We start from the raw sequence: 18,528 nt of genomic DNA, 5'->3' as shown, positions 1-18,528 counted from the left end.
AAATAAAAGGTTGTGAGGTAATGGTTCTGTGGGTGAAACATGTATTTTTAGGGGTAGGAGTGTGGGTTGTGAAATGAAGAAAGTCAAATGTAGGTAACTGAATATTACTTAGACAAACTGTGTATTTTCTGTGCCCTAGTTTAATAAACCCAACCTGGGGGCAGAGGGAGGTGGGCCTAATTCAGGTGGGTTCACTCCAGTATGGTAAGCTCTTAGAAACTGAGTAACTATCTTTGATAATGCCGAAGGACTAAACTAATATTTACTGGATAGTCAACACAGTAACATCAGGCTTTCCAGGTGACTGCTTTCTGAGACTGCAGAACTTCTTGGGCTCCATCAAGTACGCATGGAAATGGGTTTACTTAGAGTTTCTTCTACCATATATTCACTGTACACATCTGAGCTATTCCTCTGGAAATGGAGTCTGTACTGTCCTGAACACATCAACACTGTTTCACGAGTCACAGTTGTATCTTCTTGCCTTCCCAGGCCAAACTGCACTGAAGTAATTGACTACTCCTGAACATTCACAGCCAAAACACACAAACTTTTAAGTGCTTTGCATGGATCGGGAAAAACCCACATAGAGAGGCAAGTACACTCTGAGCTGCAATTGAAGACTGTGCTACTTCCAGTGCCATTTAGTGACCCATGTGAAAGGAATGTGACAACTTCAGGCCACATCCTGGTCAGATGGAAAACGCAGGAGCTGCCAGCTCCAGGCAGTTATAGCACAACCTGAGCTTTAAGCAGCTTCTCCTAAGTTAAAACTCAAGGATGCAGTCACAGTCTGTTCAGAATTACATACCCTCTATTCTTCATAGACTGTGCATACCTCCCACAATGTGTACATTCCTGTTATTCCTTGCTTGAAATGTAAAATGTTAAAGATAAATAAAATTCAACTCTAGAACAGATTTTTATTCAGATAAATCCATTTCTCTATATAATGGCGAGAATTCAGGAAGCATATACAGCTATGCTGCACACCTTACAGCACACACAAGGTCTCACAATAAGTTAGGAATGCTTGTGCTCAGTACCACTGCCATTGGTAGAGAGGCAGGAAAAAAAGTCAATTAAGATCCCATACTGCTCTATAAAACTGCTTTATGCATCGTAGTAGAATGCCACATAAACAAAAAAACCTGCTAAAAGCACAATGCTCTCAGTGTGCTTCCTGAGCTTTTCTGTGCACTAGCTGTCAGCACAAGCCAATGCAACAAAACACCTAACCAGAGTAACAACTAAAATGACAGAACTCTAGGTTGACAGCTTTTTGCTTTCATAAAATGTTAGATATAAATAACTTATTTCTAAACTGACAGACATCAAGCAGAGTCAAGTTGGCAATGAAGGATTCTCTATCATCCCTATTTTTTTTCCAAATGGTTGTCCAGTGACAGCCTGTAATTTATTATTTTTTTAAGCTGGAAGTCACGCCATCCATTCTCTGTCAATAAGATATGAAAATTAGGCATTGGGTTATCAAGCCTCATTCCTCTGTTTCCACCCTCCTATTTCACCTTAGCATCGAAACTAGGAAAGTCTCCAGCCAATTTGTAAAGAGAATTTTCTAAGATTGTTGAAACATTTTCTTATCTGTGGATTAACATAATGATTGTCACTGACACTAAGCAAGCAGTAGGTTAAAAAAGTTACTCACTTTTTTTTTTTTTTTAAAGGAAATCCATTCATCCGAGTTCTCTCACCACAGCTTTGACAGCCGCTCCCATCCCCATCTACTCCTAATTGGGTACAAGCAGTTTGGATACTGGAGCAATAATGTAACCCAGATAGTGCTCAGCCCATACCCCTGCCCTTGGGCATTTTCCATCGCACCTCCGGTTCCTATCACAGCCCTTTGCTGGTGCTGTGCCTAGTGTCACACATGGCTGCTGTGTCATGAGTGTCAAAACTCATTTGATTTCAGAAATTAGATTAAGATGTAAAACAAAAGTCATCATAAGGGCCTCATATTCAGAAAACAATGTTCCTTATTTTGTTCTTGGTTTGTACCAAGTACCCTGAATTTATTTGCACATTGTAGTTAAAAATCAACAGAAGCTGCAATGCAAATGGCTGAAGAAAGCTGCCTGGCAGGTCCTGACTTTCCTGGCTCATAACCATATCTTATCTATCTTCACATTTACAACACAATCATAGGGAATAAAAAAAAAAACAACAAAGAGAAAGAGAGGAAAAAAACCTGATGTTTTACACAGTCAAAGAATATGGAAACACAGATGGAAGAGCAGACCCTCAAGCTCTGAGGCAGTGATCGGCCACTAAAGGTTTACTGGAGATCTAGCCGTGGGTGGACAGTGCTGGGCCAAAATCAATGTGTTTAATGTCCCAACACTGGCGCAGTTTGGGGGCAGCACAGACAGCCCTGCAGCAAAGGGCTGCATGCTGAGTGCAGGCCAGGAGCGCTCCCTGCACCCATCCCACACCTTGTTGACTCAGCAAGGTGCCGCCATGTTGGGGAGGCCGGGGCTGCACACAGGGCTGTGTGGGCAGGGCTGTGCCCAGAAGTCTCTTTGGAGGGCACAGCACAAAGCACAAGATGCAACAGCCACAACCAAGAAGGGAAATTTGCATCAGACAGTGGAAAAAACATATTCACTGTGATGGTGGTGAAGCACTGGGACAGGTCGTTCAGGAGAAGATGTGAAAACTCAGTTTGAATACCTTAAAACATAACTGGACACAATCCTGCCCTGAGCAGATCTTTTCCTTTAGTTCCTCTCCAAGCCATAATCAAGCCCACATTATTATTTTTTTTACCTCCTGACATTTCTATTAGGACTAACTGTCCTTCTCTTATTTCAGATTCCTAGCTTGTTTCTTCCTGACATTTCCTCTGTTACAAGTTTCTTGGCTTCCTCCCCTACTATTTTCCCTCCTCAGATCCTCTCACAAACCCTGCTCTCTGTCTCTGCTGATATGCTCGCAGTAGGACAAAAATGCCAAATCACAGATCCACAAAGTTTTCAACCTCTCTTAATATTTCTCTGCTTTTATTCCAGGGGCCAGAAAGAAAGTTGGGGAGCACAACATTCCTACTGTATGTCTTTTAAAAGAGGATGTGAAGGTAGCCCAGATACTGAGGCTTCACAGCAGTTCAGTTAGATCGGTAAAAGGAGCAGAAACAACAGGGAAAACGGAAGCTTTTCCAATGGTAATACTGGGAAAACAGAAGTTCTGAGCAGTTTGAGGACATTAAAACACAAGATCTGCAAAGACATTTCTCAGGCTCTGGCTGCAAAGCCACAGCCTCCATGTCTCCTCTGTCCCTCATCGTGAGACTGTTCTGCCCATGTCATGTATTCCCTCTTTTATCCCAAAGGTTTTTTACCCCCAACACCATGCTCTGAAATTCTGAAGGGACTTGAGAATTGAATCTTGATAGACATCCCTGTGTCAGTGGAAAAAGTGGTATTATTTCTGAAGAACAAGCATGCACCATCACTCTCACCATCACAGGGCAGAGGAACTGAACAGCACAGAAGCAGATCTGATCTCCCCCAGTACATGTGAAGTTCTGTAAATGAGACTAAGTGTGCTTTCTTGCTAAGTCTTGCACATGAGAAACTGCATACACATGGGGAACTTAGGACTGCACATGATTTGGAAAACAGCTTGAAATGTTTTGAAAATATGGGCCCACAGTGGTAACTTATTGACTATTTGGTTCTGCTATGAGTTTCCAGAACTCATACAAGTGCAAGGCTTAAATCATATCATTAACTTCCATTAACTACCATTAATATTATCACAGAAGAGGGATTTTATAATCACTGGTTAATATGCTACAGCTCACGGTCATTTTTATACGGGCTCGGGTCTAATAGTAAGTAGAATTTAAGAAAAAATATCTCTTACCAACAGTAATGTTAGACACTGCCTATATCTTTACCTGTTGCCTAAAATGAGAATTATATTGACAATTTCTAATTAACTGGTAATTTACCAAAGCTTCCATTTTCAGCTGTCTACACAATGAGATATTTTATTATATATATTACTATCATTGGATAGACTGCTGAAAATAAATAATTATAGCAACACAGCTGATCAACCAGGAAAAAGAGAACTAAACAGGAAACTCCCTTCTGTAATTTCCAATTGCTTAAAGCGGAGCAAAGTGCAGGAGAAGGCACCAGTTCAAAGGAACATACGAACAGGGCCAAAACAGGGGATTTAGACATTGCATAATCCTTGGTGATGAAATATACAATAAATCCCAGGCACAAAAGTTCCACACATAACTTGTTCAGTCTCTCTAGCATTACTATGATGCAACAGTGATTTCATTCAATTTAGCACTTGCATGACTGTCTGATAAAAATCCTTATATGAAGGAAGAAACCGGTTTTCACTATGTGTTATACCTTGTTAGGAACAGTTGTAGAAATATTACCGAATGAAAATGATTTGATGAAAACGTGGACAAATTATATGCCTGCTGGAATAAATGAACCTCCAATCCAAGTTGAAAACCACTTATTTTCTACCTAACTTCTACAAAGGTAAGGAAGAAAGGAAGAAGTCACTTGAGAGATACAGAATGTATCACCCAAAATGGTTTGACATAGCTGTGTCATTTGCAAACAAAAGGGAAATTGCTTACAAAAAGTGAGCGTGATTAACTATCTTATAACATCCTGGAAAACACACACACACACACACACACACATCTTTTTTACAGGGATCAGCATACTTAAAATTAAGTTTCTCCTTACCTCATCACCCCTCTGCATGTTTGTCAGTGCATTTTCAATACTGTTGCATGGTTGAGAATATTCAGAAATGTACAGACCGCAATGATCTGGATAAGGAAAGAGTAGCTGGAGCCAAAATCCACAGTGTGAATTTCATGTTGCTCTCCAGTATTAACAAACGTGTGTTTGTACTTAAAAATATTTTGACGTATTTAATGCATTCAAAAATATTTAATTCATAAAGGTAGGAAAAAAAAAAACATTATGCCTTGGCAATTATGAATGAGAGAGATGTGAGATTTTCCAGATTTTCACCATTTGTAGACAAGGATAGAGATAGGCAAATATATATATATATATATATATATATATAATTAAACACATCTCTAGGTAAGCTGAAGCTGCTCATGAACCAAGACATTATTGTCTAAAAATTAGAAGGAAAGACTAAAAAAAATGAAGGAACTTTTCTCTAGCAGTCTGTGGTTCCTTTCTCAAGTTGACATAAAATAGAGAGAGAGAGAAGGAAGAACCAAATAATGTGAAGTGGTAAAGTTTTAGGCTGACCTTGAACTCACTGACTGAAGGCTTTGCCAGACTTGACATTCAGAGCACTCCATCACTTTGGGCTACTTAGTACATGCTTGACATTATTAGGACTGTGTCATGTATTACAGGAAGACTAGCATGAAACTTTCCAGTAACACCTGTTTGTTTTGGATTGCCAAACTAGAAAATAAAATAAATTTTATATGTATTAGCTAATAACATTTAATGGCTATATTAAGAGCATTGGCAGACTGGCCATGGACACAGGCTTTCTCAAGTGTTGCAATCAAAGTAGCTTTTCACCACTATGCAGGTACATTGTGGGGACTTTCCTATGGGAAGATTTAAAACAGGATTGCCCAAAACAGCTGGCTTGGACTTCCCTCTGCCCTACACTTTCCCCAAGGAAACAACAGATTTAGGTCCTTCCACTATGCCTCTTTCAGATTCTTTTGTATATCACAACCACCTTGCTTATCTGCCTATACTCTAAAATTCATGAACTGGGCCTTAGTTTTCAAGTCCTGGTTTCTTTAAGAGGCATTCTATGGCTCTGGCAAGAACAGCCTTGCTTTAATTCCCTTTAATAAACATCTGCCAAGGTCTTTTTCCTCGTCCTATGAGGTTCCCCTATGTCTGCTTCAAGCATAGCCTACTTGACCTCATTTCCAAAGTCTGGTCTGGACAGCATAAGCCAGCTCACTAGACAGTTCCTGTCAGCTGCAGCAGAGCTCTTCTGCTGAGGCCCATAGCTGGTGTTTTAAGGAAAGTGCTGCTCTCAGCCACACAGGACTGCTGGCAAGCTTCAGGGTCTCCTGGAAACAACAAGGGATAGTTCTGCATGAACTAGAGCCAGAAACCCTGCTCTAACACAAGACATTTTAAGCCAAGCTATCTGGGCTTGACAGAAATCTGCTATTCTGAATGAACTTTAACAGGAATATTTTTGCCTGGACTTCTAAAATCTAGAATTAGATCAGAGAATGGCCCTTTTTATGCTTTCTATTTGCACTGAGGGATCTGGGAATGATAGTCGTAGCATAAGGATAGAGCTGTAACTGCTGCCTCTGAAAAAACTGTTTACACACTCTCCTGGGACAAAAATGCCTACCTAGTATTTGTCTAACTGAAAGTGGTTACTGCTATCCAAACCCTTCTGAGGTGGCAAGGTGACAAAGCATTAGAAGCATCTATTAGAAGAATCCACCAGCAACATGATGCATATGTAATTTCCCAAATGTCATTAGAGTTTTAACATTACATGAAACATCCAGCTAGCTACGAGCACTTGTCCAGGTACAACTCGTGTTCTTCCAGCAGGACCTGGGCAGTTGCAATGATTCAAACTTTCCCACGGTGTCTGTAGCATCATATGCAACTTTGAGGGGAAAAAAAAAGTAGAGCAAAGGTGCTGAAACTTCCTATCCGAGTTGTGTAAATGTAAATTTTTACTCTGAAACGAGATATCCTTCCATGACAACAGGACAAAGGAAAAGTGCCTCTAGTGGGAGGTTTGCATGATAAACAGGTCAAGCGTACAAAGGAACACACCTCGGAAAGTGATCTTTCAACATGGGAAGTTGCTTATAAATTCTCTCAGGTTTTTCCTCCCATCTCTGTGGCAATCCACAGCAAGTCACCATTAGTCACTAAATGTATTAACCAACTCAAATGAGATTTGTTTGACCTAAAATATCATTTCCTTTGTGTTACTTCACTGAAGATGAAGAAATTATGCAATGAAAGTCTAAAGTACCAGTGAAGAGTATGCACTGAATTAAATTGCACACCATTACAAAACAAAAGAAAAAGAAACAAAAACACAAATAAGATGGCAAAGTTCCCAGGTCCAACCATCAAATAGAGATTATTCCAGGAGACTTATTTTGGTCTTGGGATTTGCACACTGCACAATTCTGTGATAGACCAAAATGCCCTCCAAATTCTGAAGGTGAAGATTAATAGATACTTTTGTTCTCTTCCTGATATACTAAGAGCATGATTTTTTACTTTTTTTTTCTTGTTGCTTGTTTTGTTAGACTTGTACAGACTACTGCAATTACTGAGCTGAAATAAAAAGAGGAGGTTTTACATTTCTGTCAGAAATCAGTGAGAGTTGGCACAAGCCCTATCTCCAGAGTCTAATGAGCTTCTCTTCAGAACCAAGTCAACCCACAGACCTTGGCTGGCACACTAGTCAGTCATGAGGAGCTAACAGCTTTTACAGGATTAAACTGTGGTTGACACTGTTGAGAAAGTAGGCCATAATTTTTACTGCGTTTAGTCCTTCACGGAAGTGATTTTTAAACAAAATTTTCATATTAGCCACAAAGAAAGATGTGTTCCAATGTTTGTTTGGTTTTTTTTCTTTTTTCAGTAATGAAGAACTCAGTGCCCACTTGTGAACCACACTAAGAATAAAAGTGATGGTGAAAGAAAGATTTGCAGTTGCAACAGAAATTCAACCACATCTCTCACTGGGATCATTTATCCTCTTTTTAATCCAGAAATACCAAATTGCTGTTCTTGCTAGAAACACTGGTGGCTTCTGTGACACTGAAAGAGCTGACAGACGTGCTGCCTCTGGAGCAGAAGAAAAATAGACCCTGTACAAAATCAAAAGGGAAAGGTGCCTCAAAACTCACCAAGAACTTCAGTCTGAACAATTGATTTTACAGCAAAACATTATCAGCAGATACCTTCACAGGCTGGAAGATATATGCTTTCCATCTTTGCCCTATGACTCCCCTGAACTACACTGCTTTTCACGCCTCAGCTAAGAGCTGCAATGCACCAAAATGTGTTTTGTACCAGAGAAAATGTTGCTAACACTCCATTAACTTGGAAGCTTCCAAGAGTTTAATAGTATTCTTTACAGACAGGGGGTGAACCAGAGTTGCAATGCTGATCACTGCAATGCAAACAAGCATGCTATACTCCCTGTAAGGGCTAGGCAGGATTCCCAAGGGACATCTACTGTAATTCAGGTGGTAGTTTCTCAGCCTTTCATGTACAGGAAGGTGTTGACCTGTTACATTTAATTCAACAAGGAAAATGCAAAAAAAAAAAAAAAAAAAAAAGAAGAAAATTCAAATGGTGAGTTATATTCCAGAAAGCTAAAGACAATGAAATTGGTTTTCTCTGGCTAAGAAGAGAAAACTAAGGAGGAAAAGCACTACTGACACAGAACAGCATATAAAAGAGGAGCTAAAGCACGGCTTCGCAAGCATATTATGTTTAATTTGTCATTACAAAAACTCATCACAAAACTTTTACATACTCCAGGCTACAATGGTAGCATGTTCTAACAAGAACTCCAGGCCTTCCTTATGCAAACATGTCAGTGTGCCACCACTTAAGTGTTGCCTGTGAGGAAGTTGAAACTCCCAATGTCACAGAACAATGATGAATGACACAGCTCTCAGTTCCATCCTGCACTGCTATCAGCAGCCACTACTTTGCACAGTTCAAATGGAAATGCACGCTCTAGCAACACGTAAGTAAGAGTGACTGCTCTGGTCCCCTGTCTTTATTGAACATTTGGAACAGATAAAGAGGAAAAATCTCTAGGAAGAGGACTAATACTGTTTGCTTTTCAGTCAGTCAACCCTCAAACCATGTTTTCGGTCTCAATTTACTCCTGCCTTTGAGCAAGAAAAGGCCAGGATTTTCTGGTCTGTTCCTTTAAGGATGCTCAAAGTGAGCCAGTGGGAAGTGTTCTCAAAGGAGGTGTCCTCAGAACAAGTTGAACTACTGGAACAGGAAAAGCCAGGAAACCAAGTAGAGTCCAGAAACTGCAATACACAGAGGACAGCCAGAAGAGACTGTAGATTCCAAAAGGGGACCTTGCCTCTGGAAACAAGAAAGAAGGGGCTCAAGCACACAAGGTATGATTATGTATGAGCTTTGGAAATCAGAAATCCAGCAATAATGAAGGAAAGATGGAGTGGGGGAGAGTAGTTTGGCTGGGAACTGCAGGGCCAAGCCAGGCTGTGTAGGAAAAGAGCTGGTGGCCCTGGCACCAAGCAGGAAATGATGGAGTATACAGGGAAAACAAGAAATATAGGTGTTTTTTCTGCAACTGCACACCAAGGCATTTCAATAGGTCTCCAAAATTTAAGAAGAACCTGGAGTTATAAAAGATAAATTGATCAAAGGTGCGAATGAGTGCAAGTCTGTTCCCTCTGTCTTAAGCATGAAAACACAGATTTTGATGTCGGAGGTCTGTGCTTATGAGTGCAGAAAGGAGCAATGGTATCAGTGGCTGGCAGAGCCAAGCTGGGGCTGCAACAGAGCTCTTTGTTGTTCTAGATTGCATGGTGAACATACACCCTGCTGCAAAGAGAGCAGTACTCACCTCCTGTTCCCCACAGACCGAGCAGGCTGCCCCACAAGTCCCCAACACTTCCTGGCTCTGCACATCTGTTAAATCAAGTGGAAAATTTCTCACTGCTAGTCAAGCAAAGGTATTCCCAATAGTAGTTATTTTCTGTAGGCTTACATGTCTAACCCTAAACTGTGCACGTGCTGGAAAAAGAAGGATGCTGATACCAGGGTGCACCTGAATTTTTTTGTACATAGCTCAAAATGGAGATTCTTGCATGTGATGGCACAACCTTATCACAAATGGCCAGCGTCAGAGGTGCAGCTCACAGCACTGAGTCACTGGAAATCCAGCAGTCTCTAGACTTGCCAGAAGTCTGCCCACACCCCACTCACATCTGAAAACATGGGATACTTCGAGGAATCCATGAAACCTGCCACACTTCCACACCATGTAGCCTGCTGGGTATAGAGCAAACACAGCAGGACCCAAAAGAGACAGACAGATTTAACCTGAGAATCTAGTCTGGAAAGGGAAAAGATATAAACTGGTTATGTCGTAGAACGGACTTTCACTGGTGCTCTGCATTGAAGTGCTAAAAATGCTATTCAGCTCCTCTCTTCTCCATGCCTGTTTCAGTCTTTCTGCACCACTTGCAGCATCTATATGGTATTAGGGTGCTGTAAGGCATTATTGGTTATAATGGAAAAGAAGAGCGAGAGGATGTTTTGGTGACCGGTTTAGGCAGAGTCCAAATTGATCCTTGCCAAATCCACGTTCACAGCAGAAGCAACTGCAACAACAGGGAATGAAAGTGGGGCAGAAATGCCTTTCCTTGAGTTCTCTGAACGTGTAACACATTCTTCCCGAGCACATTACTTCTTTGCTGGGGTCATCTTGCCCTCTAGTGGTTCACACTACAGAGCTGACACGCAGCTGCAATTTCTGCTGCATACCCCGCAACATTTATGCAGGTGCATAAAATAATTCCAATTCCATTTAATCTGCACCATTTCTATGTGCATCATTAGGAAAATCTGCTCGTATGATATGAAGTTACAGAAGATGCAAAATGCTTTCTATCTCATACATATCTCACCCCAGGTAACTTTGGTACCTTACAAGAGGATCCTCCACCCTGCCAGCCTGAAGTGACACTGTCAACACCTACATAGACATTTCAATTTGTTTTGGAAAAAACGTTCCTTATCTTATTTATTTATTTATTTATTGTGGAAAATTCTGCACACAAAATATTTCTATTTTAAGATGAAGACAATATTTTGCGTGAAAAAAAGTTCTTGGGAAGAAAAACAGAGATGACATCAAAAAACAAAGCAACAGAAACAGCAGTTGGCAACGGGAACCCTACAGAGGGCTCCAGAAGACAGACTGTATAAGTTTAGACTCCTGATATTGCCTAAATCAACGTGAATATGGGACACAACTTACACTGTACTCATTTCCTCTGCATGCTCCTGCATCTTACCCTTTTTCATTTCTCTGGAGCCCTGTCTAGCAAAGTTGCATCAAGGTTTAATTTATTCTGTAAGTCTCAGCTAGACATAAGAGCTGAAATATCTGCTTCATTTAACTGCAAGTATTATATTTAGTAACCTCAATTGTTTTTTATAGATTGAGCATAGGAGGCTTGCATCCAAACAGGACTTCTGATGAATTTGAAATACTTCTGAGGACATCACTTCACATCTTTTTAGGATTTGTTAGTGACTGACTGTCTGGGCTCCATCTCTCCGTAACAGAAAAGCCACACTTGTCTGGGGGGACATAGAGAATAGTGATTGTGAACTAGTTGCTCATTACTCAGCAAGGTGATTGATTGAGATAAGCCTTGTTAAGGAATGACAGTGCTCAACTATCTTCATCTAGGAAGGCTTTTCCTGTGTTTAGCTTAGTCATTACATAATGAATGACAGTGTAATTTGTCTCTCATTTACAGATCTTCTCAATCCTTACACACTGTCTACAAAGAAACAGCAGAGGTATGTAGAGAAATCTTTTCACTTTAAAGCTAAGAAACATGTTTTCCAGGTGCCAACATTTAAAGAACACTACTTAGCACAAGAAAGCATGAAATATATTGAATAAAAAAACATCTTTGTGTGGGCACTGGCAACTTTCTAAGAAGCTTCCTCCTCAGCTTTGCTGCAAAAGCCATGGACTGCTGGAAGAATAAGAAAAGCAACACCTGGACTTTTCCCACCCTCATCCTCTGCTTCTGTGGATTTTTCTACACGATGAAGCCATCAGAACCTTTCCTAACCCCTTACCTAACTGGACCAGATAAAAACCTGACGATAGATGAGGTACGATTTTCTCTACCTTTTCTTTTCCATGGAGAACAAGAGATGAAAAGTAGAACTTCACACAAAGATTTTGAAGAGCCTTAGATTAGTTTGCAGGTGGGATAAGTGAAAAAGATTCAAGTGTAACAAACCCTGTTTATACGTAAGTATCCTGCTTAATAGGCTCACGAGGCTTCAGAATAGTGTTTCTATGTGTAACAATTACTTCATCCCTTCAATAAATCAGTTTAAATAAATGAACTTATTTTCACCAAGAGGAAATAGGCTTCCTTTTCTCTTCTAGGTTACCAACCAGGTTTTCCCAGTTTGGACATACTCCTACCTTGCACTCCTCGTCCCTGTCTTCCTCATCACTGACTACGTGCGCTACAAGCCCATCCTCCTCCTCCAGGGCATCAGCTTCATCGTCACGTGGCTCCTGCTCCTCTTCGCACACGGGGTGGCGGCCATGCAGGCGGTGGAGTTCTTCTACGGGATGGTGACAGCCACCGAGGTTGCCTATTACGCCTACATCTACAGCGTTGTCAGCGCCGATCGCTATCAGAGAGTGACGAGCTATTGCAGGAGTATCACTCTCGTTGCAGCCACCCTTGCTGCTGTGCTGGGGCAGCTCCTGGTTTCCTTAGCAGGCGTATCCTACTTTCACCTCAATGCCATTACTCTGGCCTCCGTGTCCCTGGCCTTTGCGTGCTCCTTGCTCCTCCCAATGCCTCAAAAGAGCATGTTCTTCCATAGGAAAGGCACCTCAGAATCCCTCCCGCAACCACACAAAGCTGTGGCTGTGCTCAGCTCCAACACGCCCTCGAGCCGCCAACGGGACAAGGACTGCGCGGCTGCTGACACCGGACCCACTCCAGCACAGCAGGCTCAGCAGCCCGAGCCCCAGCACCACGCGCTGAGAGTGCTGGTGCAGCTGGGCAAGGATCTGAAGGAGTGCTACGGCTCTAGGAAGCTCCTTTACTGGTCCCTGTGGTGGGCTTTGGCTACGGCAGGCTTTAACCAGGTTGTGAACTACATCCAAGTGCTGTGGGACTTCAGAGCCCCCTCCCACAGCTCTGCAGTGTACAATGGAGCTGTTGAAGCAGTGGCAACATTCCTGAGTAAGTTAGTGTCTAAGAATCGATCGATCAAAGGTGAACCTCCAAAGTTTTACTTCTGAACATTTTTGCAGTTCTTTTCCATTGCAGATATTCCAGGAAAACAGCATGCAAGTTGTGCATTCAAAATATGGTCCTTTAATGTGAGCAAAGCTATTATTCTGTACGTCTGGGGCAACAAAATTTATCCTACTGGTATGCAGAGACTGTATATCCTATGAATCTTACATTCATTTGAAGGCACCCATGCCCCTTTTTGACAGAGTTCTGAATTTTTTTATTCTCCCACAAGCCTCCTGCCAACCAAGCATCACTACAGTTCCCATAGCAATAGCATATGCTTATGAAGATGAGTTTTCCATAAATATTTTACACATGAAGAGCATAGATCTCTCATTAAGAGCTGCCTCTAGTGAAATGCTCTTGCACAGCAGGAAGCAAAGAATTTCAGTCATTTCATGATATGGAGGTTGACAGGAAGAAGTACTTACTCAGTTCACTACAGTACTGATGTTAACAATTACTCTTGCAGCAGGAGCAGATGTCTGCACTGCACAAGCAATGTTATCCAAAGGCAGCGCAAGAGGATGCCACTCTGACTTGGCCATGTTTCACACTCATATTGTGCTGCTGTAGAAATAATTGGGATGAGATCCAGCAGAGAATTTATATATATCTTCATTATATCTAGACATTCACTACCCTTTTTGTCATTAAGTAGAAACAAATACTTCTAAGATAAAAAAAATCACTCTCATCTGGAGGTAAGCAGCTAATATAGACCAACTGCATGATGCACTAAAAATCCTTAACTCCTATAGTGCCTGTTCCATGAAGAATTCCCCTCTCATGGCATCTCTTCATTCTCATTATAGAAGTTTTTTTAATTGTATGAGATCCCATAAGATGGTTATTTAAATGGCTTACCTTCAAAATAGATGTGTTTGTGTAGGAGACCCACCAAAATCAAATAGTGCCTATCCTTCCTCATTTTTTCCTGAGTATATTCACTTGATACCTCACAGAAGTCCTCCTTATTGGGGTATCTCCTTATTGAGCTGCACAAGCCTAAACTATTGACATAGAAGGTAACAGCTTGCTAGCTTGGCTATGGCATAAGCTCAAAGCAACTGGAAAAATTGTTCCTCAAACTCCAAACAGTGGATCCTAATCTTTCCCTAGGAGCTCATGCTGCATACACACAGACAAATAATGAAACCTTACATAGGACAGCTTATCCAAGAAGTGGAACAAGTCACTAAGAAAAGAATGGCAGATACTTCACACCATTGTCTAAAAATGACCCGTTGTCATCGCAGTTCCAGAACTAATCTACTTCATTATGCAGTACTGCCTTTCAGCAGGTGAGGGTGGCAAGCCTTTGTGATATAGGCAATAGAACATAATATTTTCTTTGTTCTTCTTTTATTTTTTTAATTTTCTAGGCTCAGTAACATCTTTCATGGTAGCATATTTGAAAATGAATTGGGACTTATTTGGAGAACTGGCATTAGGAATCTTCTCCACAGTGGATGCCGGTTCCTTATTTCTCATGCACTTTACTACCAATATCTGGGTGTGTTATGCCAGCTACCTAATTTTCAAAGCAAGCTATATGCTCCTTATAACAATAGCAACGTAAGTATAAATCCTTACAGCTATCATGACATGCATCATATTATAGTACTTTACATTTACTTTGGGCACCCCTCTTTTTACTCTCATCTAACACTAGATAGAACTGTTCAGGTAAAGACACATAACCTGACACTTAAACATCTGCTTATGTTGTATGTATCCTTCTAAACAAACATAAGTTATTAAAAGAAGACTGAGCAATTGCCTATGCAGAATTTAAACATAGTATATTTACTGCTACAGGTCATGGTAACAGCAAAACATAAGTTACGTTCCTCTTGCACATATACTGGCGTAGGAGATGCAAAGTGAACCAGAGGAACAGGACAGCACAACCACCTTGGAAAAGCAGATCTGGAAAATCATCTTCTAACATCCCCTTATATCCAGACCACCTTGCTGATACCATTATCAAGCTATGAGCTGAGTGAAAGCAGGAAGAGATTTGGGCTAATGTTCCCCAGAACATTATACATACAATCCTCAATGATCTCACAGTGTAAACAAGGAATTGAATTAAAGAATATGGGGCATTTAAACTCAAACAAGACATCTTATGAGATCAAGTTATTTTGTTCTCAGAAACTGAAAAAATAATACATGTAGAACATTTTATTACACCATTTATTGTATTGATAGATTGCCTTTAGCAAAGAATTTTACCATACCTTAACTAATCCCAGATGCAATGAAAGACTATCGCCAAAACAAAACTTACATCAGAGAAATAGGTTAGAAGGTATAACTATTAGCATTACAATTATTTCTCTTTTTTGTCTTAATAAATAGCCTCTACCTCAACCCGTGAGTTCTAATTTTTTCCCCTGATTCTCTCCCCTCATCCCACTGGGGGAGGAGGAAGGGGCACACAGCTGCATGGTGCTGAGCTGCATGCTGGGTGAAACCACAGCACCTGCCCCACCTTACCATAGGTTCCAGATCGCAGCCAACCTGAGCATGGAGCGCTATGCTTTGATGTTTGGACTGAACAACTTTGTTGCACTGGTGATTCAGACCATCCTTACAGTAGTTGCTGTGGACTCAAAAGGCCTGGGACTGGACATAGTGACTCAGGTATGTGCTTGTTAACTTGCTTCCCTTTTATTATTCAGCCAATTCATCTTCAGAAGGTTTCAAAAAGCAATTGTACTGCAAAGGATATTTTAATTCCCTTCCTTCTACAGAAATCAAGGCAGTATACCTGGTGTTAGACCTCCTATTTGCGTTTTAGTGCAGCTTTTATGATTTCTAATGCTGACACAACTTCTTAAAGGCAGTGACTCCACACCTTAAACATCTTGGCCCTGATAGCTCAACTAGCTTTTGCTAGTTCATAGGGCACTGAATAACACCCTCTAGACAAAAAAAAAAAAAAAAATAGGCTGGTTTTCTCACATATTAAATCAACATAAACCTGCATTGTCAGGGGAGATCAAGATCATGAGACAGTGGGGATTACTGAAATTACTTCAGATCGAGGACACTTGCCTTTTAATTGCAGCTCAAGATCAAACCTGATCAGTATCTCTAGATGAATAATATCACATTGCCCACAGCTTGGTCATTCAATTTGGCATGGGATATCCCATCTCACATCAACATCCATAACTTCATTTGGACCAATTCCATTCACAACAGTCAGTTGAAATTTACCAAATTCTGCATTTTCTCAGTTGGCATCTGAGAAGCTGGGACAACTTCCTGCTCCCACGATATGAAGAAAATTAAAATTATTCAAGTGTTCTGCATGGAGACAGCAAAAGTTACTTGGATAAATGAAGGATTAGAGATTAAAGATTAAGTCTTGAAGATTAAGGACAGGAACATGCACAGACTTCATAAACAGACTTCATAAATAGGCCACTGCTGTTGGAAATATTGATTCAATTCATATTACATTTACTGAAGCCAACGTGGTGATCCCAGTGAAATGTGCAAGTAAGAGCAGGAAAAGGACTAACTCGGACTCTTCACTTGCATGATTCATTACTGTGTGAGTAATGAACATGCTGCCTGTACATTTTGCAATAATATTAAAAAAATCCTGTTCCTATCCCTTCCCCTCTCTGATGTTTAATAGGAAGCATAAGGATTAGGAATGTGGCAGTTCTCCATTCTTCAAAGTACTGCTTTCTGAAAAAGCTATTTTTTGCTTTGTCATTTTGCTGAATGACAAAGCAAAAGCTTGAAACATTGAACCTATGCCAGGACATAGGTAAACAAAACCATGTCTGTTTTCAGTAGGAGCAGCATTTCTCAGCCATGTGTTTTTCATTAATTTTTCTGCTTTTTTTTTCCCCCTCTCCTCCCTTCCTCTAGTTTTTAATTTATGGCAGCTACTTTTCAGTCATAGCTGGGACTTTCTTGTGCAGAAGCATTTGCATGCTTGTCTCAAGAAAGTGCAACAAGAAAAGAGTGAGATTTTGGAAAGAGCCTCAGAACCTCGCTGAATGCGAATCAAAGGAGCAGGCTGCAACTGGCTGTGTGACACAGCTGTAGAAGTTGGACAACCAGCACATGTGGCCCCAGCACTTGTGAGAGAAGAGCTCCTACTGCAGCATGGAGGGAACCACAGAGCAAGAGGAACTTACAACGCAGCCCTGACGAGCTACGCTGAATCATTACAGCACTTCCTTATACATATGCCAGCTAAGATCAACATAAAGGCACTGTACCAAGAATAAAAGATAAGTTACTTTAGTTTCTTATTTACTTGCCTATAAATAGCTTGATAGCAGTAATTTATACCTAAAGAAAAGCACAACAACCACCTTGGCATCACGCTGTGAGCAATAGGAAAGATCAGAGTTCACTCTGCTTGCTTTTCTATCTCTTGCAACCAGTGTTGCCAAGCTGCTTCCACACACATTTGCTCATGAGTGCACGTGAGCCTGTTCTCCACTTCCTGCCCTTTGCATGTACCTTGCTCTGAGCTGAGGAGGAAGATATTGCATCATGATATTCTCTCCTACCCAAAGACAGGTAGGTCAGTGGTAGATGACTGCCTTCTAATTTAAAAGCACACCATAGAAGCAGGCCTTGTGCACACAAAAGCTCAAAGGCAGTGTTTGCACAACCCACTGAAGGTTCACTGAAACTCTGCAACACCACGGTTGTTGTTTTACCATGTCTGAAAGCAGCAACCTAAGCACAATCTAAGCAGTGCACTGAATCCACAGCAATCTCAGCATGGAAAAGTAAAAAAAAAAAAAAAAAAAAAAAGGAGTCAAAACAAGAATTAAAGTTGCCCAGTTGTTTATTGCACTCCTACAAAAATGATTTACTGGAATGAACGCTTTCCTTCTTTGACTGGAGGAAAAAATATCAAGATATTGAGTAGTATGAACTACGACCAAAGCATGTATATAGTATAGCAGTTTGGTACATTCTGGATTTGTCAGGGTCAGCATCTCAGAACTTCCAGGAGGCTTCAAATCCTGTAACTAATTTACTTCAGCATAAAGGACAGTGAGTCCAGGAGAATCATGGAATCATAGGGGTTGAAGGGGACCTCTAGATATCATCGAGTCCAACACCCTGCAAAGCAGCTCCCTACAGCAGGTTGCACAGGTAGGCGTCCAGGTGGGCCTCGAATATCTCCAGAGAAGGAGACTCAACAACCTCCCTGGGCAGTGCTCCATCACCCTTACCACAAAGTTCCCTTGCATATTTGTGGGAAACTTCATATGCTCAAATTTACGTCCGTTTCCCCTTGTCATATCGCCACAAACCTCTGAAAAGAGGTTTGCCACATCCCTTTGACTCCCACACTTAAGATATTAATAAACATTAATAAAATCACCTCCGAGCCTTTCTTCTCAAGGCTGAGCAGACCAAGGTGTCTCAGCCTTTCCTCATCAGAGAGC

At 41.0% G+C, this 18,528-nt stretch overlaps 1 protein-coding gene across 1 annotated transcript; it reads left to right on the top strand.

The window, feature by feature from the left end:
- The first annotated feature begins 11,771 nt into the window (after window positions 1-11,771).
- On the top strand, window positions 11,772-17,335 carry LOC136056225 (thiamine transporter 2-like). The gene is made up of 5 exons (XM_065748309.1): window positions 11,772-11,927; window positions 12,211-13,027; window positions 14,470-14,662; window positions 15,595-15,736; window positions 16,982-17,335. Exons 1-5 carry the CDS (start codon window positions 11,778-11,780, stop codon window positions 17,159-17,161), a joined length of 1,482 nt encoding a protein of 493 aa, XP_065604381.1. The 5' UTR covers window positions 11,772-11,777; the 3' UTR covers window positions 17,162-17,335.
- Window positions 17,336-18,528: the final 1,193 nt, after the last annotated feature.

The sequence above is a fragment of the Cyrtonyx montezumae genome, unplaced genomic scaffold (genome assembly GCF_038088225.1).
Source record: "Cyrtonyx montezumae isolate F1298 unplaced genomic scaffold, pur_monq_1.0 scaffold_5, whole genome shotgun sequence".
Classification (NCBI taxonomy): Eukaryota; Metazoa; Chordata; class Aves; order Galliformes; family Odontophoridae; genus Cyrtonyx; species Cyrtonyx montezumae.
The sequence above is the reverse complement of the archived record's forward strand: the minus strand, read 5'-3'. Positions and strand labels throughout refer to the sequence as shown.